The 26,616-nt window shown below is 39.6% G+C and overlaps 1 protein-coding gene across 8 annotated transcripts in view; it reads left to right on the forward strand.

Moving 5' to 3' along the window:
* The window catches only part of LOC128684165 (TBC1 domain family member 31), a 132,138-nt gene that overhangs the window by 79,290 nt on the left and 26,232 nt on the right, over positions 1 to 26,616 (forward strand). For 7 of the 8 annotated variants that reach the window (XM_070094980.1, XM_053770291.2, XM_070094982.1 and 4 more), the window contains 3 exons: positions 7,251 to 7,384; positions 8,564 to 8,736; positions 15,069 to 15,209. In XM_070094980.1, coding sequence (XP_069951081.1) covers positions 7,251 to 7,384; positions 8,564 to 8,736; positions 15,069 to 15,209 — 448 coding nt within the window. The remainder of the gene's footprint in view (positions 1 to 7,250; positions 7,385 to 8,563; positions 8,737 to 15,068; positions 15,210 to 26,616) is intronic. The other variant, XM_070094991.1, reaches the window with a different exon arrangement.

Below are 26,616 nucleotides of genomic sequence, written 5' to 3' on the forward strand. Positions count from 1 at the left end.
ACACCTCCTAATTTCCACACTATGAATTCTCTGCAAAATATTTACACCACACATTGCCCTTAGACACGACATCTCCACTGCCTGTGGCCACCTCCTCACTGCAGCATTTACAACCCAAGCTTCACACCCATATAAGAGTGTTGGTACCACTATACTTTTGTACATTCCCTTCTTTGCCTCCATGGATAACGTGTTTTGTCCCCACAGATACCTCAACACACCACTCACCTTTTTTCCTTCATCAGTTCTGTGGTTAACCTCATCCTTCATAAACCCATCTGCTGACAAGTCAGCTCTCAAATATCTGAAAACATTCACTTATGGTAGTAGGTTGGTAGACAGCAACCGCCCAGGGAGGTACTACCGGTCTACCAAGTGAGTGTAAAATGGAAGCCTGTAGTTGTTTTACATGATGGTAGGATTACTGGTGTGTTTTTTCCGTCTCATAAGCATGCAAGATTTCAGGTATGTCTGGCTACTTCTACTTACACTTAGATTACACTACACATGCATGTACATGTTTATGTATACACACTCATCTGAATTTTCTTTGATTTTATCTTACTAGTTCTTGTTCTTATTACTTTTCCTTTCATATCTATGGGGAAGTGGAATAAGAATCTTTCCTCCGTAAGCTGTGTGTGTTGTAAAAGTCGACTAAAATGCCAAGAGCAGTGAGCTAGTAACTCCTTTTCCCTTATAGCTTACTAAAAAAGAAAAAGAAGAAATTAAATGTTTACATAAATTATAAAAGGTGTATTAAATGAAACCTAAGTTATCATTTGGATGCTGCTGCATATTTATCATTAAATTTGTCTCCTGGGTTGAATTTGACATTCACCACCAATGTACTTACTCTTGCATTATCTATTTGTTTAATTTTTAATGAAATTTATATTACCATCACTTCACCAATGCTGCCACATAATGTATAATTTATGCTTAAAATCTGTTTGATAATTTTTAAGATACAATTTGCATTATTTTTACCACCTAAGGCCATTTTCATATCAAGGTAGGATAACTCAAAAAGAGGAAACGTTGCTTCTGTGGCTTCTCTACTTCAGTAAGGAAACAGTTAATTTAGTAAAAAACAAATCTCAATACTGGTAAACAGATCTTAACTGTAAATTAATATAAATAAATCTATAAATATAAATAAATACTTTTTGCTGATGATACTGTGCTTATGGGAGATTCTAAAGAAAAATTGCAAAGGTTAGTGGATGAGTTTGGGAATGTGTGTAAAGGTAGAAAGTTGAAAGTGAACATAGAAAAGAGTAAGGTGATGAGGGTGTCAAATGATTTAGATAAAGAAAAATTGGATATCAAATTGGGGAGGAGGAGTATGGAAGAAGTGAATGTTTTCAGATACTTGGGAGTTGACGTGTCGGCGGATGGATTTATGAAGGATGAGGTTAATCATAGAATTGATGAGGGAAAAAAGGTGAGTGGTGCGTTGAGGTATATGTGGAGTCAAAAAACGTTATCTATGGAGGCAAAGAAGGGAATGTATGAAAGTATAGTAGTACCAACACTCTTATATGGGTGTGAAGCTTGGGTGGTAAATGCAGCAGCGAGGAGACGGTTGGAGGCAGCGGAGATGTCCTGTTTAAGGGCAATGTGTGGTGTAAATATTATGCAGAAAATTCGGAGTGTGGAAATTAGGAGAAGGTGTGGAGTTAATAAAAGTATTAGTCAGAGGGCAGAAGAGGGGTTGTTGAGGTGGTTTGGTCATTTAGAGAGAATGGATCACAGTAGAATGACATGGAAAGCATATAAATCTATAGGGGAAGGAAGGCGGGGTAGGGGTCGTCCTCGAAAGGGTTGGAGAGAGGGGGTAAAGGAGGTTTTGTGGGTAAGGGGCTTGGACTTCCAGCAAGCGTGCGTGAGCGTGTTAGATAGGAGTGAATGGAGACGAATGGTACTTGGGACCTGACGATCTGTTGGAGTGTGAGCAGGGTAATATTTAGTGAAGGGATTCAGGGAAACCGGTTATTTTCATATAGTCGGACTTGAGTCCTGGAAATGGGAAGTACAATGCCTGCACTTTAAAGGAGGGGTTTGGGATATTGGCAGTTTGGAGGGATATGTTGTGTATCTTTATATGTTTATGCTTCTAGACTGTTGTATTCTGAGCACCTCTGCAAAAACAGTGATAATGTGCGAGTGTGGTGAAAGTGTTGAATGATGATGAAAGTATTTTCTTTTTGGGGATTTTCTTTCTTTTTTGGGTCACCCTGCCTCGGTGGGAGACGGCCGACTTGTTGAAAAAAAAAAAAAAAAAAAAAAAAAAAAAAAAATCTATAACATCCTAGGTAGTAGGTTGGTAAACAGCAACCGCCCAGGGAGGTACTACCGTCCTGCCAAGTGAGTGTACAACGAAAACCTGTAATTGTTTTACATGATGGTAGGATTGCTGGTGTCTTTTGTCTGTCTCATAAACATGCAAGATTTCAGGTATGTCTTGCTACTTCTACTTGCACTTAGGTCACACTACACATACATATACAAGCATATATATACACACAGCCCTCTGGGTATCCTTCTATTTTCTTTCTAGTTCTTGTTATTGTTTATTTCCTCTTATCTCCATGGGGAAGTGGAACAGAATTCTTCCTCTGTAAGCCATGCGTGTTGTAAGAGGCGACTAAAATGCCGGGAGCAAGGGGCTAGTAACCCCTTCTCCCGTATAAATTACTAAATTTAAAAGAGAAACTTTTGTTTTTCTTTTTGGGCCACCCTGCCTTGGTGGGATACGGCCGGTGTGTTGAAAGAAAGAAGAAATGTGTAACATATTCTTAGGAGCCCACTGCAGAAAGTATACCATGTATATTTTACTGAAACTCAAACTTTGTATATGAACTGCATATGCTTAGGGTTATGTAAACAATCTTTATATTCAATTTACTGTATATAGAGGGACAATTGATATATCAGATCATTATTTAGTCATTGCTACAGTTAGAGTAAGAGGTAGATGGGACAAAAGGAATATGGCAACAACAAGTAAGAGAGAGGTGAAAGTGTATAAACTAAGGGAGGAGGAAGTTTGGGTGAGATATAAGCATCCATTGGCAGAAAGGTGGGCTAGTGCAAGTATGAGTAGTGGGGGAGGTTGAAGAGGGTTGGAATATTTTTAAAAATGCAGTAGTATTAGGATGTGGGGCAGAAGTTTGTGGCTATAGGAGGGTGGGTGCAGGAGGAAAGAGGAGTGATCGGTGGAATGATGAAGTAAAGGGTGTGATGAAAGAGAAAAAGGTAGCTTATGAGAAGTTTTTACAAAGCAGAAGTGTTACAAGAAGAGCAGAGTATATGGAGAGTAAAAGAAAGGTGAAGAGAGTGGTGAGAGAATGCAAAAGGAGAACAGAAGATAGAGTGGGAGAGGCACTGTCAAGAAATTTTGATGATAATAAGACAAAAGTTTGGAGTGAGATAAACAAGTTAAGAAAGCCTAGGGAATGACTGGATTTGTCAGTTAAAAACAGAGTAGGGGAGTTAGTAGATGGGGGAGCTGGAGGTATTGGGTAGATGGTGGGAATATTTTGAGGAGGTATAACATCTTTTAAGAGTGAAGAAGATCAAGATGTGAGTGTGGGGGAGGTGCTTGAGGCATTATATAGAATGAAAGGGGGTAAAGCAGCTGGAACTGACGGGATCATGACAGAAATGTTAACCCTTTGACTGTCGCAGGCCCCTTTCTGAAACCGTCATTCTGTGTCAATAAATTTTTGGAAAAAAAAAAAAAAAATTCTTATGAAATGATAGAGAATCTTTTCCCAAAAGTACGAAATTTGGTCGAAAACCTATGGAATTATGCTCCCGCGAAGTTAGCGGTCTCGGCGACATATATATGCATTGGCGATTTTGCCGACTTTGAGCCCTGTTTTTGGCCAATTCCATTGTTCCAGTTGACCAAACTCATAGCTATTTCTTTAGAACTTCATTTTTTCTATCAGTTGAGTACAAGAAACTGCCCTTTTACCAATTTGAACTACCCAATAAACTGGTCAGAAATTGGCAATTTCGCCAATTTCATGCAAATTAAAAAAGATGCCAATTTCAAAATAGGGTCCAGAATAAACAGTGTAGACATTCTTGTCACTAAAATAACATATCCTCTGTTCATTAGTCACGTCTCTAGGCCCCTCTTATTTGCTTTCTATTTTGATTTTTTATTCATACAAAAAAATACAAAATTTACTGTTATGCAGAGTACTGCATTATTGTAAATATAGTATAAATAATATCAGTGCACTTGTGAAAGAATATTAGACTCCCCAGTTGAGGTGTATTGGACGTGTGTTGTGATTTGCTTACTCTTGAACATTGGTAAAAATCGAACATTTCCGCTAGTTTGAGCTCAATTTCAAGGTCGTTTTCATCGTGAAAGTAATCAAAATCGTCTCTACTTCTGTAATATGTTTTCCATTTTATCACCTGAGACCATGAAAATGAGAATACAACGATAATACTACACGAAAATACACCTCAAAGTTGGCGATTTAATCCAAAAAAACTTTCAGAGTTTTTTCTCATTACGCACTGCATGCTGCAGGATTTTTTTTGTGGTGCACACTGACCACACAGACCCATTCTCTCACATGTGGGCCTACCAGCTTTCTCCCGCTTGATTTGAAGCTGCTAGAATTTATGCGTATAAATACGTCAGAAACAGTGGCGCGTAAGAAGTATATATACGACCGAAACAAAGGGTTAAAAGCAGGGGGGGATATGGTGTTAGAGTGGTTGGTATTTTTGTTTAATAAATGTGTGAAAAAGGGGAAGGTACCTTGGGATTGGCAGAGAGCATGTATAGTTCCTTTATATAAAAGGAAGGAGGACAAAATAGATTGTAAAAATTATAGGGGAATAAGTTTACTGAGTATATCAGGAAAAGTGTACGGTAGGGTTATCATTGAAAGACTTGCAGGTAAAGACAGAGAGTAGGATTGCATATAAGCAAGGAGGCTTTAGAGTGGGTAGGGGATGTGTAGATCAAGTGTTTACATTGAAGCATATATGTGAACAGTAGATAAAGGTAGGGAAGTTTACATTGCATTTATGGATTTAGGAAAGGCATATGATATGAGTGGATAGGGGAGCAATGTGGCAGATGTTGCAGGTGTATGGAATAGGTGGTAAGTTAGTAAATGCTGTAAAGAGTTTTTATGAGGATAGTGAGGCTCAGGTTAGAGTGTGTATTAGAGAGGGAGATTACTTCCCAGTAAAAGCAGGTCTTAGACAGGGATGTGTAATGTCACCATGATTGTTTAATATAGTTATAGATGTTTTTGTAAAAGAAGTAAATGCTAGGGTGTTGGGGTGGGATTAAATTATGAGGAATCAAATACAGATTGGGAGTTGACACAGTTACTTTTTGCTGATGATGCTGTGCTTATGGGGGATTCTAAAGAAAAGTTACAAAGGTTAGTGGATGAGTTTGGGAGTGTGTGTAAAGGTAGAAAGTTGAAAGTGAACATAGATAAGAGTAAGGTGATGAGGGTATCAAATGATTTAGATAAAGAAAAATTGGATATCACATTGGAGAGAGGGAGTATGGGAGAAGTGAATGTTTTCATATATTTGGGAGCTGACTTGTCAGCAGATGGGTTTATGAAGGATGAGGTTAACCATAGAATTGATGAAGGAAAAAAGGTAAGTGATGCGTTGAGGCATGTGTGGAGACAAAAAACGTTGTCTATGTAGGCAAAGGAGGGAATGTATGAAAGTATAGTGATACCAACACTCTTATATGGGTGTGAAGCTTGGGTTGTAAATGCTGCAGCGGGGGCAGCTGGATGCAATGGAGATGTCGTGTCTAAGGGCAATGTGTGGTGTAAATATAATGCAGAGAATTCGGAGTGTTGAAATTAGAGGAGGTGTGGGGTTACTAAAAGTATTAGTCAGAAGGCTGAAGAGGGGTTGTTGAGGTGGTTGGTCATTTAGAGAGAATGGATCAAAGTAGAATGACTTGGAGAGCATATAAATCTGTAGGGGAAGGAAGGTGGGGTAGGGGTCATCCTCAAAAAGGTTGGAGGGAAGGGGTAAAAGAGGTTTTGTGGTTGAGGGGCTTGGACTTCTAGGAAGCGTGTGTGTGTGTGTGTGTGTGCGTGTGTGTGTTAGATAGGAGTGAATGGAGACGAATGGTTTTTGGGACCTGACAAGCTGTTGGAGTGTGAGCAGGGTAATATTTAGTGAAGGGATTTAGTGAAACCGGTTAGCTGGACTTGAGTCCTGGAAATGGGAAGTACAATGCCTTCACTTTAAAGGAGGGGTTTGGGATATTGACAGTTTGGAGGGACTTCTAAACTGTTGTATCTGAGCACCTCTGCAAAGACAGTGATTATGTATGAGTGAGGTGAAAGTGTTGAATGATGAAAGTATTTCCTTTTTGGGGATTTTCTTTCTTTTTGGGTCACCTTGCCTTTGTGGGAGACAGCCAACATGTTGAAAAAAAAAAAAAAGGAAGCCTGTAGTTGAGTGCTGATCTGCAAGGTAAATCTTGCTAGAATCAAGAGAAGTGAGCTTTTGATGTAATGGGTGTATGACATATTCCACTTTGGAACCCTCAAAGCCCTTAATCAGAAATGCATTATTTATTCAAAATATATTATTGTGTTGTAGGTAGTAGGTTGGTAAACAGCAACCGCCCAGGGAGGTACTACCGTCCTGCCAAGTGAGTGTAAAACGAAAGCCTGTAATTGTTTTACATGATGGTAGGATTGCTGGTGTCTTTTGTCTGTCTCATAAATATGCAAGATTACAGGTAAGTCTTGCTACTTCTACTTACACTTAGGTCACACTACACATACATGTACAAGCATATATATACACACCCCTCTGGGTTTTCTTTTATTTTCTTTCTAATTCTTGTTCTTGTTTATTTCCTCTTATCTCCATGGGGAAGTGGAACAGAATTCTTCCTCTGTAAGCCATGCGTGTCGTAAGAGGCGACTAAAATGCCGGGAGCAAGGGGCTAGTAACCCCTTCTCCTGTATATATTACTAAATTTAAAAGGAGAAACTTTAGTTTTTTCTTTTGGGCCACCCCACCTCAGTGGGATACGGCTGGTACGTTGAAAGAAGAAAGAATATTATTGTGTATGTTTCTCAAAATTATTAGTAGTGCATTGGTTTCAATGAGCATACAGAACTTTTTGCTATATGGAGTATTTTAAGGACAGATAGATTACTTAGAATGTGTTTTCTGATGTGTATGTACACTCTTAATATATTTCTCTTATTCAGAACACTGTCTTGTCTTACTCATTGGGCACCCTTCCTGGCTAGCGTGGATTATCTGCCTGAATTTGTGTTTCCATTCATCAAGATGTTCCACAGTAACCCCCTCCTGTGTTTTGAAGTGACGCTTACAATTATTAGTAAGTGAACTTGCGTGTTTGTGTATATGTAGCTCACAGCCAAAAGATCCTGGATTATAATCCATTCAAGACATGTAAGGTAACTCGACCCTTCTTACACCTGTTACCCTTTGTCACCTAACAGTAAATACAATCCGTCTATCCCATAATTTGTGAGCTTCTTAATTCACATGCTTTGATTACACAGTTTTACTGAAGGGTATCTTGCTAAAAGCTTCAGTAATTTGCAAGTTTTTTGTGACATTTTTTGGTGGAGGGGGCTGGACTTTTGGCTCCTAAATTCAAAGCTAACCATAAAACTGATTAAAAATATTCTCATTGGATTTTCTGAGTACAAATATCTTCTCTTTCTGGGCATCCTTTCCCTTGAATATCAATATTAACCCAGTTAGAGCAATATTTATAAAAATATGTTCTGTGAAACACACACTGAGCCCAAAATTTATTACACGAATAGAATTAAGTGATACCCGTAGAGTATTTACAAATTCTAAACTTATAAGGAATGTTGGGAACCTAAATCATGAATCTTTTTGTACAAGAATGGTAAACAATACTGACAAGATGAAAATTTATACACATGTGCAAACATCTGAGTACCTTTATTGTAGACATTTTGCCATCCAGTGGCTTTATCAATACAGATTCTAGGACATAATTTGAAGACAGTAGAGTTTACTCATCATTTTGGGTATGACCTACTTCCACTGGGGAATCCCGCCTATCAGTGACTATGCCCTCTTCTGCTACCCGTCCCTTTCCACCTGACGATTAGTATATAAGCGCCAGCCTCCTTGCCTGTGCTCCAGAATCTACACAACTACGGTGCTCTTCACACCAACTCCAAGGCTGAGGGACTGATTACCTCATCTTTTGTATATACAGTAGTTCTACTGTCTTCAAATTATGTCCTAGAATCTGTATTGATAAAGCCACTGGGTGGCGAAACATCTACAATAAAGACACCCAGATGTTTACACATGTCTAAATTTTCGTGAATCTTTTTTTTTTTTTTTATTAGGACGTCATGTAACTGAATGTTAAGTTGAGTATTGTGGTCACATCTTAGGGAATGGTATAGCAATTAAAAATATTATATTATATTATATTATACGTATAGCATATAGACAATTTGTAAGACTCAGTAAATTTATGTTATACTGTACAATGTCATTGCAGTGAATTGGTGTTGTTTATGGTTCGAATTTTGGCCAGAACCTGGGATAACAGTACTCAATGTGATAGAGCAAATCATAAGTGTGGCAGATCCTTCATTGTTGACTCATCTTATAAAACTTAAAGTGACAGCTGAAGACTATGCTTGGTCTTTGCTTACCAGTGCATTTTCTAAAGTAAGTACAGTTCATGTTAACAATCACAATTATGTTGCTTTGCAATTTTCTAGTTTACTTAATCATACAGGAGAGTAAGTAAAATTATTATAGCTTCCTTTGACACTTTACATCTTCCGTAAAATTTATGCAAGGATAAAGTAAGACTGATAATTTTTTTTAACACATTTGCCATTTCCCACCAATGTAAGATGACCCAGAGAAAATAACACTTTCTTCATCACACATTCTGTAGCTGTCTTGCCAGACTGCATGGATATCACAGTTCCAATGATCTACTGAACTACAACATTTTCACTCATTCTTCAGAGTGCAAATACTGTACACCCCAACTTAGTAACCTATGTCCAGCTAACCAATTTCCATGAATGACTTTATACATAATAGATCCTGTAAAAGGAAGAAAATCTTTATGAAGTGTTCTTTTTGTTTTTGAATCACCCTGCCTCTGTGGAAGATGGCGGGCATGTTGAAAATAAAAATCCCATAAATGCACTTGTTTCCATTCACTCCATTCTAATATACTCACACATGAATGTTAGATATTGACATAATATTCAAGCAAGAGTTATTGCAGTCTAATTAATTATGATTTCCTTTACAATATTCATGCACCTCTGGAAAGGCTGACTTGTTGAAAAAAAAAATTATTTTGCAGTCACCCTACCTTGTTGGGATTTTTTTTTTTTTTCAACAAGTTGGCCGTCTCCCACTGAGGCACGGTGACCCAAAAAGAAAGAAAATCCCCAAAAAGAAAATACTTTCATCATCATTCAACACTTTCACCTCACTCACACATAATCACTGTTTTTGCAGAGGCACCCAGATACAGCAGTTTAGAAGCATATGCAAAGATAAAAATCTCTCAAATATAACATATCCCTCCAACCTGCCAATATCCCAAACCCCTTCTTTAAAGTGCAGGCATTGTACTTCCCATTTCCAGTACTCAAGTCCGGCTATATAAAAATAACCGGTTTCCCTGAATCCTTTACTAAATAGTACCCTGCTCACACTCCAACAGCTCATTAGGTCCCAAAAACCATTCATCTCTATTCACTCCTATCTAACATGCTCACGCACGCATGCTGGAAAATGCTTGTATTAAAAAAGTTACATTATGAATTGCAACTGTCAACTTTTATTCCTTACATTATATTTTCTTGAACTTTGATTTACATTTGATCTCAGGTTTGCTTAGAGGACAAATTGTGCTCCCATATTGAAATTAAAAAGCTGTTTCATTATCTAATGCTATCTGGACCTTCAAATGTTTTTTTATTATCACTTTACATCTCTTTTATTATCAAATACTGTACCTGAGATTAGGAAGGCCTGGCTTTACAGCATTTCACTAATACTGTGGTTTTTGGTTATACCCATTCTTCATTAATTCAGGCTACCTACATTAAATATATTCACCACTCACTATAAGCTAAGTAAGAAAATATTTTAAGGTAAGTAATGTGTGTACTGTATGTGCATTTTTTAAGACCTAATTCTGTTGCTCACTTAATATATGATAGTGTAAACATGTTATCAGGCTTTTATATGCATTTCACTTTGCAGCAATTTTCACTTTACAGCTGTAGCCTGGAACCTAACCTGCTATATAAGCAGGGCCCTCCTGCATTTTGAAGCATTTATCTTAACCCTTTCATTGTCCGTACCGTAGTACTACGGGTTTGAGGTCACTGTTGGTGCCGTTGTACTACGCCATGAGGTAAGCTCATTCAGATAAGCTGTGAGCAGTAAATTTGGGTCTGGATATGAGAGAAGGGGTCTTTGTGGTAAGTGTGCACCACATAAAGGAAATCCTGCAGCAGGCAGTGCATAATGAGGAAAAAAACTGCAAGTGTTTTTGGTTTAATTAAAACTGAGAGGTTTTTACAAAGTAGGAGTGATGCAAGGAGGGAAGAGTATATGGAGAAAAAAAGAGATGTTAAGAGAGTGGTTAAACAATGTAAAAAGAGAGCACATGAGAGAGTGGGTTAGATGTTATCAACAAATTTTGTTGAAAATAAGAAAAAGTTTTGGAGTGAGATTAACAAGTTGATTAAGCCTAGGGAACAAATGGATTTGTCAGTTAAAAACAGAAGAGGAGAGTTATTAAATGGAGAGTTAGAGGTATCGGGAAGATGGAGGGAATATTTTGAGGAATTGTTAAATGTTGATGAAGATAGGGAAGCTGTGATTTTGTGTATAGGGCAAGGAGGTATAACATCTTGTAGGAGTGAAGAAGAGTCAGTTGTGAGTGCAGAGGAAGTTCATGAGTCAGTGGATAGAATGAAAGGGGGTAAGGAAGCTGGGATTGATGGGATAAAGATAGAAATGTTAAAAGCAGATGGGGATATAGTTTTGGAGTGGTTGGTGGTATTATTTAATAAATGTATGGAAGAGGGTAAGGTACCTAGGGATTGGCAGAGAGCGTGCAGAGTTCCTTTGTATAAAGGCAAAGGGGACAAAAGAGAGTGCAAAAATTATAGGGGGATAACTCTGTTGAGTTGTAGGTAGTAGGTTGGTAGACAGCAACCGCCCAGGGAGGTACTACCGTCCTGCCAGGTGAGTGTAAAACGGAATCCTGTAATTGTTTTACATGATGGTAGGATTACTGATGTCTTTTTTCTGTCTCTTAAACATGCAAGATTTCAGGTACGTCTTGCAGCTTCTACTTACACTTAGGTCACACTACACATACATGTTTTTTATTTATTTTTTTTTTTATTATCACACTGGTCGATTCCCACCAAGGCAGGGTGGCCCGAAAAAGAAAAACTTTCACCATCATTCACTCCATCACTGTCTTGCCAGAAGGGTGCTTTACACTACAGTTTTTAAACTGCAACATTAACACCCCTCCTTCAGAGTGCAGGCACTGTACTTCCCATCTCCAGGACTCAAGTCCGGCCTGCCAGTTTCCCTGAACCCCTTCATAAATGTTACTTTGCTCACACTCCAACAGCACATCAAGTATTAAAAACCATTTGTCTCCATTCACTCCTATCAAACACGCTCACGCATGCCTGCTGGAAGTCCAAGCCCCTCGCACACAAAACCTCCTTTACCCCCTCCCTCCAACCTTTCCTAGGCCGACCCCTACCCCGCCTTCCTTCCACTAGAGACTGATACACTCTTGAAGTCACTCTGTTTCGCTCCATTCTCTCTACATGTCCGAACCACCTCAACAACCCTTCCTCAGTCCTCTGGACAGCAGTTTTGGTAATCCCACACCTCCTCCTAACTTCCAAACTACGAATTCTCTGCATTATATTCACACCACACATTGCCCTCAGACATGACATCTCCACTGCCTCCAGCCTTCTCCTCACTGCAACATTCATCACCCATGCTTCACACCCATATAAGAGCGTTGGTAAAACTATACTCTCATACATTCCCCTCTTTGCCTCCAAGGACAAAGTTCTTTGTCTCCACAGACTCCTAAGTGCACCGCTCCAATCTGATATCCAATCTTTCATCACCTAATCTTTTTGTTATCCTCATAACCTTACTCTTTCCTGTATTCACTTTTAATTTTCTTCTTTTGCATACCCTACCAAATTCATCCACCAACCTCTGCAACTTCTCTTCAGAATCTCCCAAGAGCACAGTGTCATCAGCAAAGAGCAACTGTGACAACTCCCATTTTATGTTTGATTCTTTATCTTTTAACTCTACGCCTCTTGCCAAGACCCTCGCATTTACTTCTCTTACAACCCCATCTATAAATATATTAAACAACCACAGCGACATCACACATCCTTGTCTAAGGCCTACTTTTACTGGGAAATAATTTCCCTCTTTCCTACATACTCTAACTTGAGCCTCACTATCCTCGTAAAAACTCTTCACTGCTTTCAGTAACCTACCTCCTACACCATACACCTGCAACATCTGCCACATTGCCCCCCTATCCACCCTGTCATACGCCTTTTCCAAATCCATAAATGCCACAAAAACCTCTTTAGCCTTATCTAAATACTACTGTTCACTTATATGTTTCACTTATATGTTCACTTATATGTTTCACCTGGAAAGAAACAAGCATATAATTGACAACCAGCATGGTTTCAGGGAAGGAAAATCCTGTGTCACAAACCTACTGGAGTTTTGTAACAAGGTGACAGAATGTAAAGTAAAAGGACTCAAGTGCAACTAATGTGACATTTTATTGTGGCAATGTTTCACTCTCCAGGAGCTTTGTCAAGCCGTTACCTACAAGCTCCTGGATAGCGAAACGTTGCCACAGTAAAATGTCACATTAGTTGCACTTAGGTCCTTTTACTTTACATATTGTCAGTAATTCTACCAACATTATTACAAGGTGACAGAAGTAAGACAAGAGAGAGAGGGGTGGATAGACTGCATTTTCTTGGACTGCAAAAAGGCCTTTGACACAGTTCCTCACAAGAGGTTAATGCAAAAGCTAGAGGATCAGGCACACATAACAGGAAAGGCACTGCAATGGATCAGAGAATATCTGACATTGAGGTAACAACGAGTCATTGTACGTGATGAGGTATCAGAATGGGCGCCTGTGACAAGCAGGGTTCCACAGGGGTCAGTCCTAGAACCTGTGCTGTTTTTGGTGTATGTGAATGACATAATGAAAGGGATAGACTTAGAAGTGTCCATGTTTGCAGATGATGTGAAGGTAATGAGAAGAATCAAATCGGTCGAGAATCAGGCAGGACTACAAAGCGACCCGGACAGGCTACAAGCCTGGTCCAGCAACTGGCTCCTGGAATTTAACCCTGCCAAATGCAAAATCATGAAGATCAGGGAAGGACAAAGAAGACCGCAGACAGAGTATAGTCTAGGTGGCCAAAGACTGCAAACCTCACTCAAAGAAAAAGATCTTGGTGAGTATAACACCGAGCACATCTCCTGAGGCGTACATCAATCAGATAACTGCTGCAGCATATGGGCATCTGGCAAACCTAAGGATAGAGTTCTGATACCTCAGTAAGGAATCATTCAAGACTCTGTACACCGTATACATCAGGCCCATTCTGGAGTGTGCAGCACCAGTTTGGAATCCACACCTGGTCAAAGATGTCAAGAAATTAGAGAAAGTGCAAAGGTTTGCAACAAGAGCTAAGGGGAATGTCCTACGAAGAAAGGTTAAGGGAAATTGGCCTGACGACACTGGAAGACAGGAGGGTCAGGGGAGACATGATAATGACATATAAAATACTGCACGGAATAGAAAAGGTGGACAAAGACAGGATGTTCCAGAGATGGGACACAGAAACAAGGGGTCACAATTGGAAGTTGAAGACTCAGATGAGTCAAAGGGATGTTAGGAAGTATTTCTTCAGTCATATAGTTGTCAGGCAGTGGAATAGCCTAGAAAGTGATGTAGTGGAGGTGGGAACCATAGATAGTCTTAAGATGAGGTTTGATAGCTTGTGGAGCAGGGAGAGAGAGGACCTAGTAGCAATCTGAAGAGGTGGGGCCAGGAGCTATGACTTGACCCCTGCAACCACAAATAGGTGAGTACACACACTCGCTCGCTCTAATAAATTACAACAAATCTTCAAAGGTCTGATAGCAAACTTCAAAAAAAGCATTCATAACACAAAGAATGTTGCAGTGTAACTCGCCTCAGTCTTCAGGAAACTGAGAAATTGACTCATGAAATGATAAGAACCTTATCAGAAATGACGACAACAAAATTTGTTCTTCCTCCACTTGGAGTCATTAAGCCACTTAAACTTTTCTACCTTCCTCCTATTTTCCCATTACTTTCTCCATTTTTCATCCTACCATAGCAAGCTTGCCACAGCCATGTTGGTATGAGATTCATCTGCATTGTGGTCACATTAGAGCCTATGCTAACTTTCCTAGGATATAGAAAGATACATTACTGGATGAATCTTACTCATCTACTTGTCATTATTGTGTATTTTTAATATTATGGCAGTTGTGTGTGTGCAGTAGCACTCTGTAACCGTGTGAGTTTAGCTGAACTTGTGTCACGGAGGTGGGAAGTACAGTGCTTGCACTCTAAAAGAGGGGCAGAGGATATTTTCTGTTTGGAGGGCCACCTGAACTGTCATATCTGCACTCCTCTGAGAAGATTGATAAAGTGAATGGCAGTGAAAGTCCTTATTTTTCAGGTCACCCTACCTCAGTGGGAGACAGCCAATGTGTTAAAAAATGGTAATAATTTAACGTTTTTAATTAATTTGGCATCTGTGTTTATTCTAAATGAGGCTCTCTTTCGAAACATATAAGTGGCTTTCATAATTTTCATCATTGGAGGGAAAAGAAAAATATAAACATTATAATTATTATTCAGATAATCTCAGCTGGATATTTCTCAACAGGTTTTGTCATCCAGTGATTGGCTGGTATTATGGGATCATATTTTATCAAACCATCCTTCCTTTCTGCCGTGTGTTGCCGCAGCATTCACAATAAAATCTCGACAGACAATCTTGACTTGCAGTGATTCTAGTGAAATTAAGGTGAGGCTTAGTTTGAAATATGTATTAAAGATAAACCTGATTTCCAATGTAGGTTCTGAAAATTTTTGCTTCTGGATAACACAGTGCTACTGGGAGATAAAGAATTTGGAAAGGGTGTATTAAAAAAGGAAGTTAAAAGTGAATGAAACAAGTTCAAGGTGATAAATGTTAGTACACATATGGGTAATTACAAATTAGGGATAAGAATGTAAGACAGAATTATGATAGAAATGTACAATTGACTATCATGGTAATTCCTGAAAATGGCATACAGTGGACCCCCCGAGTTTCGTGATTAATTCGTTCCAGAGAGCCTGCCGAAAGTCGAAATTCACGAAACTCAAAACCATTTTCCCCATAAGAAATAATGGAAATAAAATTAATCTGTTCCAGACACCCAAAAATATTAAAATAAAATATTTTTTTTCAAATTAAATAAAGATTTATATACTGAAATCAATGAGAAATCAAGTACATACATATAAAAAATAATAATATTACACTTACCTTTACTGATGACTTCTGGGTGGATGGAAGATGGGAGGAGGGGATAGGAGGAAGGTGTACACTATTGTTTGGAAGGAGAATCTCCTTCCATTAGGATTTTAGGTAGCAAGTCCTTATCTGGGGTTACTTCTCTTCTTTTAATGCCACTGGGAACAACTTGAGAGTCACTGGACCCCTGTCGCACAAAATATCTGTCCAGAGAGGTCTTTTTCTGGTGTTTCTTTAAGATTTCCCTGAAGTGGGACACAACACTGTCATTGTACATGTTGCAGATATGGCTTGTTTCAGCTTGGTCAGGGTGATACTTTTCAACAAAACTTTGCAACTCATTCCACATTCCACACATGTCCTTAATCACTGAAGAAGGAACTTCCTTCACTCTCTTTTCCTCCTCCTCTGAAGCAAGTTCCTCGGCTGTGGTCTGATGCTGTTCCAGTTGAAGCTCTTGCAGTTCGTCAGTGGTTAGCTCTTCCCTGTGGTCCTCCACCAACTCTTCCACATCCCCGTCACTCACCTCCAACCCCATGGACTTGCCCAATGCCACAACACCTTCCACAACAGGCAGAGGGTCGGCAGGGACAGGGTCTGCCTCAAACCCTTCAAAATCCCTCTGGATCGTGTTCCTCACTTTATTTACTAAAGGGCTTGCACTAGCTTTCCTTGGGTCCATGATGACTTATTTAGCAGTTGCAAACACAAAAAACAATGGATTATTATGAAATGTATTGTATGAACCCCGGGGTGATGGTCACGTGTTGGTAAACAATGGCACACTGAGCGTGAATGGCGTAGGAGACTGACTTGGTGTGCGCAGTGACGGGCGGACGGGTACTGGACGGTCGCCGAAACACGAGTCTAATCGCGAAACTCAAGGCCAAATTTTTCCCAAAAAAACTTGACGAAGGTCGAATTTCACGAAACTCGATGCTGCTGAAACTCGAGGGTCCACTGTATAGTCAAAAAATCATCTAAAATGAACTGAAGAACATAAGGAAAAAATAGGGTGATGTTCCTTAGACTCTCCCAAAAAAAATCACCAAATTTTTTTTAGGTTTTGAAATTAAAAAAAAAAAAAAATTTGGAGAATGTAATTATAGGTCAATGTGGTAATGTGAGTCAGTCATAGATCCTACATCCACATCTCTGCTAGTAGACAGAGTTGCCTTATTGTTCGGTTGTCCCACTCATTGTAATTGTATAGAGGTTATAAAAGAGGGGTAAGCGTTAGGGGTGTGGGGTTAGGGTGTACATGAGGGGTTAGAGCAGTTGTGGTGAGGGAGTTTGGGGTATGGGGGATTGAGGAACTGCTGGCATGGGAGATGGGGACTGAGCAGTGGAAGCAGGAGACGGAGGCTGATGTTGGGAGGTGGAGAATGCTGAGCAGTGGAGGAGTTGGGAGGTGGAAGGGGCAGAGACTGGAAGCAATGAGGTGGTGTGATGGTGACTGGCAGTAACGAGGGTGATAGATGGCTACGTGACTAGGTGTGTGGACAGTGTGTTAGGGTGTGTTGTCCATGAAAGCATGAGTAAGGTGTGGGCATAAGGAACTATGTGGCCTTGAAGCTGTGGGGAAGTGGTGTTGGTAAAAGGTGTGATTGTGTCAGTGGCCCAGTGTGGGTGGTCATGTGGATGATGTGTGACTGGTTGGGAGAGTGTGCAGTTAGTGGTGTAGGCAGTAATGAGAGTGGTGGGTGACTAAGTGATTAGGTGTGTGGATGGCATGTTAGGGTGAAAGATTAAGTAAGGTGTGGGTGAGGGCATGGCGAGATAGCCTAGGTGAGGGCATGGGGTGTAGGTTTAGGCATGTGGCCGTGGGGAGAACTGTGTGGGCAGGTTAAGAACAGAAGAAAGGAGGAACACTGCAGCAGACCTGTTGGCCCATTCTAGGCAGGTCCTTTACAATCCATCCAACTTACAGAATATTTGCCCGACTCAATTTTCAGTTCTACCCAAGGAATAAGATTCTATTAACTCATGTGCAAGTCCCACTCAAATCCAACCCCTCTCACTCATGTATTTATCCAACCTAAATTTGAAACTACCCAAGGTTTTAGCCCTTTGTTAATACCCATTCTCCACTTGTACACTTCGATCATGTCTCCCCTCATTCTTAGTCTTACAAGTGAATGTAATTTAAGGGACTTCAATCTTTCTTCATATGGAAGATTTCTAAAGCAATGAATTAATTTTGTCATTCATCGCTGAATGTTTTCTAATGAATTTATATCCATTCTGTAAAATGGAGACCAGAACTGAACTGCGTAATCTAGGTGAGGCCTTTGCATTTAGCATTTTAGCATACAAACAGAGGTACAAAAAATACAGGTAAGAGCAGCATGCCAAAGCCACTTATATGCATAGCATTACGGGCTGGCTTAAAATTAACTTAAGATTAACTAAGCAATGATGAAATCAGTGATAAGACATTATTGTAAACAGATAACTATAAAATACAAATGAGTATTACAAAGACAGGTCCTATGGTTGCATGCATTGCTGTTCATTCAGTAGAATGGAGTATTCTGTTAGGTAGTGTATTTAAAAAAATAACAAAGTTAGGTTTAACATTTGTGTGACATAATTGTGAGTAACATTTAGGATATACAATTTATATGGTTCAGTTATTCAGTATTTATTTGGTTTTGAGTGAGTAAGTGAACTTTGAGAAGAGACTTGAATTTATAAACAGGTAGTGTTTCTTTTATATTTACAGGTAATGAATTCCAGATTTTAGGGCCTTTTATGTGCATTGAGTTTTTGCATAGCGTGAGATGGACACGAGGAACATCAAAGAGTGATCTGTGCCTTGTATTATGGTCATGTGTTCTGTTGAGGTTGGCAAGGAGATGTTTGAGGGGAGGGTTAATATCAGAGTTAAGTGTTCTATGTATGTAATAAGTGCAATAATAAGTATGGATGTTTTGTATGGTGAGTAGGTTGAGTGTTTTGAATATTGGTGGAGTGTGCTGCCTGTAATGAGAATTTGTTATCATTCTAACTGCAGCCTTTTGTTGGGTAATTAGTGGTCTGAGATGGTTAGTTGTTGTTGAGCCCCATGCACAAATTCCATAGGTGAGATAGGGGTAAATAAGAGAGTGATAAAGGGCCAGGAGGGCTGACTGTGGAACATAGTACCGTATCTTCGATAGTATGCCTACAGTCTTGGGAATTTTCTTAGAAATTTGTTGTATATGTGTATGAAATTTGAGTCTATTATCGAGGTGGATTCCTAAGAATTTTCCCTCTGTTAGCTTTGTGATAGGTGATCCGTTTATCGTTATGTTAAGAGGTACATCTGTAGCTCTGCTACCAAACTGAATGAAGTAGGTTTTGTCAATGTTTAGTGTAAGTTTGTTAGTCCTCATCCAGGTAGATATTTTCTGTAATTCGGTGTTTACAGTATTGGCTAGCGTGACTGGGCTCGGGTGAGAGAAGACGTATGTGGTGTCATCTGCAAAAAGTGTGGGTTTGAGTAATTGCGAAGCATTTGGTAGGTCATTTATGTATAGGAGAAAGAGAAGAGGGCCAAGGACACTTCCCTGTGGGACACCAACTGTAATTGGTTGTGCGGAAGAGCTTGCCCCATTTGCGTACACATATTGGCTTCTGTTGCTGAGGTAAGACTTGAGGTAGTTGAGGGAGTGCCCTCTAATACCATAGTGTGACAATTTTACGTGGAGCAAGTCATGGTCAACTGTATCAAAAGCTTTACGTAAGTCAATGAAGATCCCCAGTGGGACTTCTTTTTTCTCTATTGCAGTGTATATATGTTCTAGCATGTGTATAATAGCATCATTAGTATTTTTATTAGGCCTGAATCCAAATTGGCAGGGGTTGAGAATGTTATGGGAGATGAGGTAGGAGTGGATTCGTTTATGAATTAATTTTTCGAAGATTTTTGAGAGAGGGTGTAAATTGGATATTGGCCTATAGTTATTCAACTCTGTTTGGTCTCCTCCTTTATGGATCGGGGTGACCCTTGCTATTTTGAGAACTGTAGGGAAGGTGGAGGATTCAATGGATTTGTTAAAGAGTGTTGCAATGATTGGTGATAGTACTTGTGACGCTTTTTTGTATATAAAGGGTGGTAAGGTATTTAAATCTCCTGCCTTGTTTTTCAGTGCGTTGATAATAAGGGAGACTTCGTATGGGTTAGTCGGAGCTAGGAACAGTGTGTTCGGGTAGTTGCCAGTGAGGTAGTCATTTGGTGGGGTATCTGAGCTTGGGATATTATTGGCAAGGTTTTGACCTATAATGATGTATAAAGCTGTAGTATAACTGCTGGACTTCTGTTGCTAACACTTCTCGATATAAATCCCAGCAATCTATTTGCCTTATTACACACGCTTAGATACTGCTGTCTTGGTTTAAGATTGCTGCTTACCATAACCCCCAAATCCTTTTCACATTCTGTACAGCTGAGTTCAACATTATTAAGCTGGTAGGTGCTAGGGTTATGAACATTTCTGAACTTTAGAACTTTACATTTATCTACATTGAACTGCATCTGCCACTTTTCTGACCACGAATTGAGTTTGTCTAAATCCTCCTGAAGTTCCGAGACATCAGCATCTGAATCGATTATCCTACCTATCTTCGTGTCATCAGCGAATTTGCTTATGTCACTAGTAATTCCCTCGTCAAGGTCATTTATATACAGTGGACCCCCGGTTAACGATATTTTTTCACTCCAGAAGTATGTTCAGGTGCCAGTACTGACCGAATTTATTCCCATAAGGAATATTGTGAAGTAGATTAGTCCATTTCAGACCCCCAAACATACACGTACAAATGCACTTACATAAATACACTTACATAATTGGTCGCATTCGGAGGTGATCGTTATGCAGGGGTCCACTGTATATTATAAACAAAAATGGGCCTAAAACTGATCCCTGTGGAATGCCACTTGTTACAGATCCTCACTCAGATTTAACCCCATTTATGCGCACACTCTGCTTCCTATTAGTGAACCATGACCCGATCCATGACAGCATTTTTACCCCAGTGCCATGAGCAGCCACTTTCTTTAACAGTCTTTGATGTGGTACTCTATCAGAAACCTTACTAAAATCTAAATAAACAATATCGAATTCTTTATCATGATCACCGGCCTCATAAGCCTTACTGAAGAAAGTTAATAAGTTAGTTAGGCAGGAATGGCCCCTGGTGAATCCATGTTGAGTATCATTAATCAGATTATGCCTATCAAGCTGGTTTCTTATATTATCAGCTCTAATTGACTCTAGTAATTTGCCTGCAGTTGAGGTTAGGCTTATTGGGTGGTAATTTGATGGTAACAACTTGTCCCCTGCTTTAAAAATAGGAATTGCATTAGCCATCTTCCACATATTAGACACTACACCTGTTTGAAGAGATAAATTAAAAATATTAGTTTATGGTTCACAGAGTTCTATTTTGCAGTCCTTAAGAACCCTTGAGAAAAGCTCATCAGGACCCGGCGATTTATTTTGTTTCAGTCGGTCTATTTGTTTCATAACCATTTCAGTAGTGACTGTGAGGTTACATAATTTATCTTCTTCAGGCCCACTATAAAAATTAATTACTGGGATATTGTTAGTGTCTTCCTGTGTAAAAACCGAGAGAAAATAATTATTTAAAAATCAAGCACATTTCATTCTCTTTGTCAGTAAGATGCCTTTAGTTATTTTAGGGGACCTATCTTTTCTCTAACTTTTGTTCTGTACACCTGGAAAAAAACTTTTTGGGTTAGTTTTCAGATCCCTAACAACTTTAATTTTGTAGTCCCATTTACCTTTTCTTATCCCCTTTTTAACATCCCTCTTAATGTCAATATACTGATTCATAAGATGACCCTCACCTCTTTTGATATGCCTATAAATTCCTTTCTTCAGCCCTAAAAGATATTTGAGCCTATTATTCACCCATTTTGGGTCATTTCTATTCGATCTAATTTCTTTATACGGGATAAGTGTTTTTTGGGCAGCATGTATGGTGTTCAGAAAACTCTCATATTGATAGCTCTCTTTGTTACCCCAATCCACAGATGACAGGTGTTCTCTAAGCCCATTGTAATCTGCTAAGCGAAAATCTGAGACCGTTACTGAGTTATCTCTGCTAAAGGTAATTGATTTGTGGTTGCTTGTGCTGAGTTCCTCTGTAATTTTTAAATTATTAACAAGGGTTTCCTTGTTTGCCAGAACCAAGTCAAGCAGGTTATTTCCCGTTGTAGGTTCTGTCACAAACTGAAATTCCAATCAATCTGACTAAAGTTGAAGTCCTCTAGAATTACTACATTATGGTGCACTGTGGCCTTAACAATTTCCTCCCATAGTAGTCTCCCTTGGTCCGTATCTAAGTTTGGGGGATGGCATATCACACCTAAAATCAATTTTTCATGCCCCTCTGAAAATTCTATCCAGAGAGACTCTGTGTTATTTCAGATTTTATACCCTTTTTTATGGAACAGTTCAAGCGATCTCGGACATACAGTGCCACCCCACCCCCCTTCCCGATACTTCTGTCTACTTGGAACAATTTAAAACCCTTTATGTGACATTCAGCAGGCATGTCTCGATTTTTTGTATTGAACCACGTCTCGGTTATGGCAAATACGTACAGTGGACCCTCGGTTTTCATGTTTAATCCGTTCCTGAGCCATCAGCCAAAACTGAAACTGGCTAAAACCGAAACCATTTTCCCCATAAGAAATAACGTAAATGGAATTAATCTGTTCCAGACACCCAGAAGTATCAACAAAAAAATTTTTTTTACCTTAAAGATATTCACATGCAGAAAAGAATGAACATTAAACATGACACTTACCTTTATTGATGGCTGTTGTTGCTGGAAGGAAGACAGGGAGAAGGGGAGAGGGAAGATAGGTTATTGTTTGGAAGGGAAATTCCCCCCCATAACGACTCTAGATACCAAGTCCTTTTCTGGGGTCACTTCCCTCCTTAGTTTTTTACTGTCACTAGGACCAGCTTGAGAGTCAGTGGACCCCTGTCACACAAGATATCTGTCCAGATAGGTCTGTTTCTGGCATCTCTTTAAGATTTGCCTAAAATGAGACATGGCATTGTCACTGTAAAAGTCACCAGCACAGATTGCAACAACTTTCTCAGGGTGATGTTCCTCCACAAATGAATGTACTTTAGTTCACATTGCACAGATCTCCTTAATCTTTGAAGAAGGCACCTTCCATCTCTCTTCCTTCTCCTCTGAAGCAATTTCTTCAGCTGTGGTCTGTTGCTATTGCAGATAAAGCTCTTGCAGCCCATCGGTGGTTAGCTCTTCATTGTGGCTCTCCACCAACTCTTCCACATCCTCCAAACTCACATCCAACCCCATGGAATTCCCCAGTGCCGCAATTGATTGCACAACAGGTGTAGGGTTGACAGGGTCAGCCTCAAACCCTTCAAAATCCTTCTTTTGGACACAATCTGGCCACAATTTTCTCCAAGCAGAGTTCATCATTCTGGAAGTCACTCCCTACCAAGCCTTATCTGTAAGGCCTATGCAGTATAAGATATTGAAGAGATTCTTCCAGAACTCTCTTAGGGTCAATTCAGAGTCTGAGGTTATGTCAAAGCACCTCTGAAACATTGCTTTGGTGTGCAGTTTTTTGAAGTTTGCAGTGATCTTGCTGGTCCATGGGCTGGAGGAGAGGAGTGGTGTTAGGAGGCAAAAACTTCACTGTTACAAAACTGAATTCCTTAGACAAATGGTCTTCCAAGTCTGGATGATGAGCAGGAGCATTGTCCATTAACAAGAGGCACTGGAGTGACAGTTTCTTATCCTGGAGGTATTTTTTCACACTGGGGCCAAACACTTCATTAAACCATTTCAGGAAAATTTCCCTTGTGACCCATGCCCAACTGTTTGCCTTCCACATCACACACAATTTACTCTTGACAACACTGTTTTTCTTGAACACTCTGGGATTTTCAGAGTGATACACCAGTAAAGGCTTCACTTTGAAATCCCCACTAGCATTACCACACAACAAGAGAGTTAGCCTGTCTTTCATAGGCTTGTGTCCTGGGAGTGCCTTTTCCTCCTGTGTAATGTAGGTCCTCTTTGGCATTTTCTTCCAAAACAGGTCTGTTTCATCACAGTTGAACACTTGTTGTGGTTGGAATTTTTCAGCCTTTGCATAACATTTGAATTCCCGCACAAATTTTTCCGCCGTTTGTTTGTCTGAACTGGCACCCTCACCGTGCCTTACAACACTGTGTATGCCACTTCACTTCTTGAATTTTTCAAACCAGCCTTTGCTGGCCTTAAATTCACCTACATCAGCACTTGTTTCAGGCAGTTTCTTTAAGAGGTTGTCATGTAACTGTCTTGCCTTTACACAAATAATTGACTGCACAACACTATCTCCTGCTAACCCTTTCTCTCTGATTCACACCAACAACAGTTTCTCTACTTCTTCAATTGTTTGGGATCTCTGTTTGGTTATCGCATTCACCCCTTTCGCAACAGCAGCTTCCATGATTTCTTTTCTTTTTGCCACAGTGAAGCTGATTGTTGATGGCGACTTCCCGTACATCTTGCCGAGTTCAGCAATGCGTATGCCATTATCATATTTTCTTAGGATTTCTTTTTGCATTTCTACAGTGTTTCTCACTTTCTTTACCAAATGACTGTCACTAGGAGCTTTCTTTGTGGCCAAGGTGACTTATTTAGCAGTCACACACAAGAAACAAGTGGCAAAAACAATGGATTATTACAGAATGTTTAGTATGACAGGCAGGATATGTTCACTCACCGAGAAACAACGCTACACTGACTGAGAATGGCTTGGGAGGCAGCTTTGTCTGCGCGCTCGGCACTGGACAGGTTCCGTACGATCGATGAAAACTGAGGTAATCGACGAAAACGGAGCAAAAAATCAGCGAGAAAAGTCGGCCAAAACCAGAATCAGCGATAATGGAGATCGACGAAAACGGAGGGGTCTACTGTACATCAATTTTACCTGCACTAGCAACTAATCTCAACTTGTCCATCTTATTCCTAGTACTACAACTATTTGTGTAATACAGGTACCATCCGACTTACAGTCGAGTTCGGTTCCGAGAAACCAGTCGTAAGTCGAAATGGACGTAAGTCGAACCTTACTACTGAATATCAACATCACATTTTTTTTTTATTATTTTTATTATCACACTGGCCGATTCCCACCAAGGCAGGGTGGCCCGAAAAAGAAAAGCTTTCACCATCATTCACATTTTTGTAATGACTTTATTTTATTGTTTTATTTTGGTATTTCATTTTTTACTTTACTTTTTATGCTGTTAGTACTGTATTTTATACTGTAAGGTTTAGGATAAACACTGTGTACAACACAAACAGTTGTTTATTTCCCAGAAATTTGGCATAGAAAACAAGGTCGTAAGTCGAATGGTCGTATGTCGAGCAGGTCGTAAGTCGGATGGTTGGTGTATGCATTTAAGGACTCTCCTTTCTCTTTACCCTTCCTGCTCCTTTCTGTTATTCCACTATACCTATTACTGTCCTTGTTATTGTTAAGATTTATGATTTCAAAGCTTAAATCCATGGGTGGAGGTTGCTGGTTTGATTGGTGTGGGTGAAGGTATGGGTGGGGTTTCTGGGTGGTATGAGTAAGGCTGCTGGGTGTGCAGCAAAGGGAAAGGGGGGGTGTGGCCAGTATGGGTAAGGTTGTTGGATATGCAGCAAAGGCGTGTGGCCTGGAAGGCCCACCGTCTTCATTGGGGGAAAGGTGTTGTACGAGTAGGTGGTGTGTGGCAGGGAATGGATGGAGACATGCAGTATGGTGGAGGCATGTGGCCAAGGTATTGTATCGGATGCATATAAATAGAGCACTGAGGCGAGGGAGGGTGTGTACATTAAGAAGACCTCCCCAGTAAGACAATGGACTCACCCGCAGGCTCTCCATAAAACAAAGGGAAAAGAACCAGGTATGTGTCACATTTTCCCCTCACATATATTGTACTTCTCTATGGGGAAGTGGAGAAGAATCCTTCCTCCGTAAGCCATGTGTGTCGTGAGAGGCAAGTAAAATGCCAAGAGCAAGGGGCTGGTAACCCTTTTTCCTGTATTAATTACTAAATATGAAAAGAAGCAACACTTTCGAGTTTTCTTTTTCACGTCACCTTGTCTTGGTGGGAGATGACCTATGTGTTAAAGGAAAAAAATATTGTACTTTGCCATGTAAACTGATTAATACAACATGCTCACCAAAAATATTCCATATTTTGCAACAGTGTTAACACGAAAAATTTTCAACAAGTGGCATGTTAACCGACAATTTACTGTATTAAGGTATTTATCCAGATTTGACTAAAAAAAATTTTTTCTTGTGATTTTAATGTCAGTATCTTCATCAGAGCTTTTAGAAAGTTGCACATTGTTGTAAATTTAATTTTTTCTATAGAGCATAAATATAATTCTTTAGCAGTAAATGTTTGTAAGTAGCAAGGCTTCAAGTTTGCTGATGTTAACTCATTTTTGGTCAACAGGCAAACTTCAGTTTAAGTACCTCATTTAAGTTCTCCCTTTAAACTTGAGAAAATGCTTTTGGGATATTCATAAAACAAATTGCAGAGGTTGATGGAGGAGTTTGGGAAAGTGTGTAAAAGAAGAAAGTTGCAGTTAGACATAGAAAAGAGCAAGGTAATGACAGCAAGAAGTCTAGGAAATGAAAAGCTGGACACAGAGTAAAAGAAAAGGATTATAAAGGAAATAAGTGTATAGTATTTGAATGTGGGAGAGTGAATGTGTTGACAGATGGGTTTATGTAAGATGAGATGAATCTTACAGTAGATGATGGAGGTAATGTAGCTGGAATGTTGACTCTAGAAAGAAGTTTATCACTGGATGTTAAAGAGGAATGCATTTGAGTATAGTAGTACCAACACTTTTGTATGGG

Source organism: Cherax quadricarinatus, chromosome 4, assembly GCF_038502225.1.
Source record: "Cherax quadricarinatus isolate ZL_2023a chromosome 4, ASM3850222v1, whole genome shotgun sequence".
Taxonomy (NCBI): Eukaryota; Metazoa; Arthropoda; class Malacostraca; order Decapoda; family Parastacidae; genus Cherax; species Cherax quadricarinatus.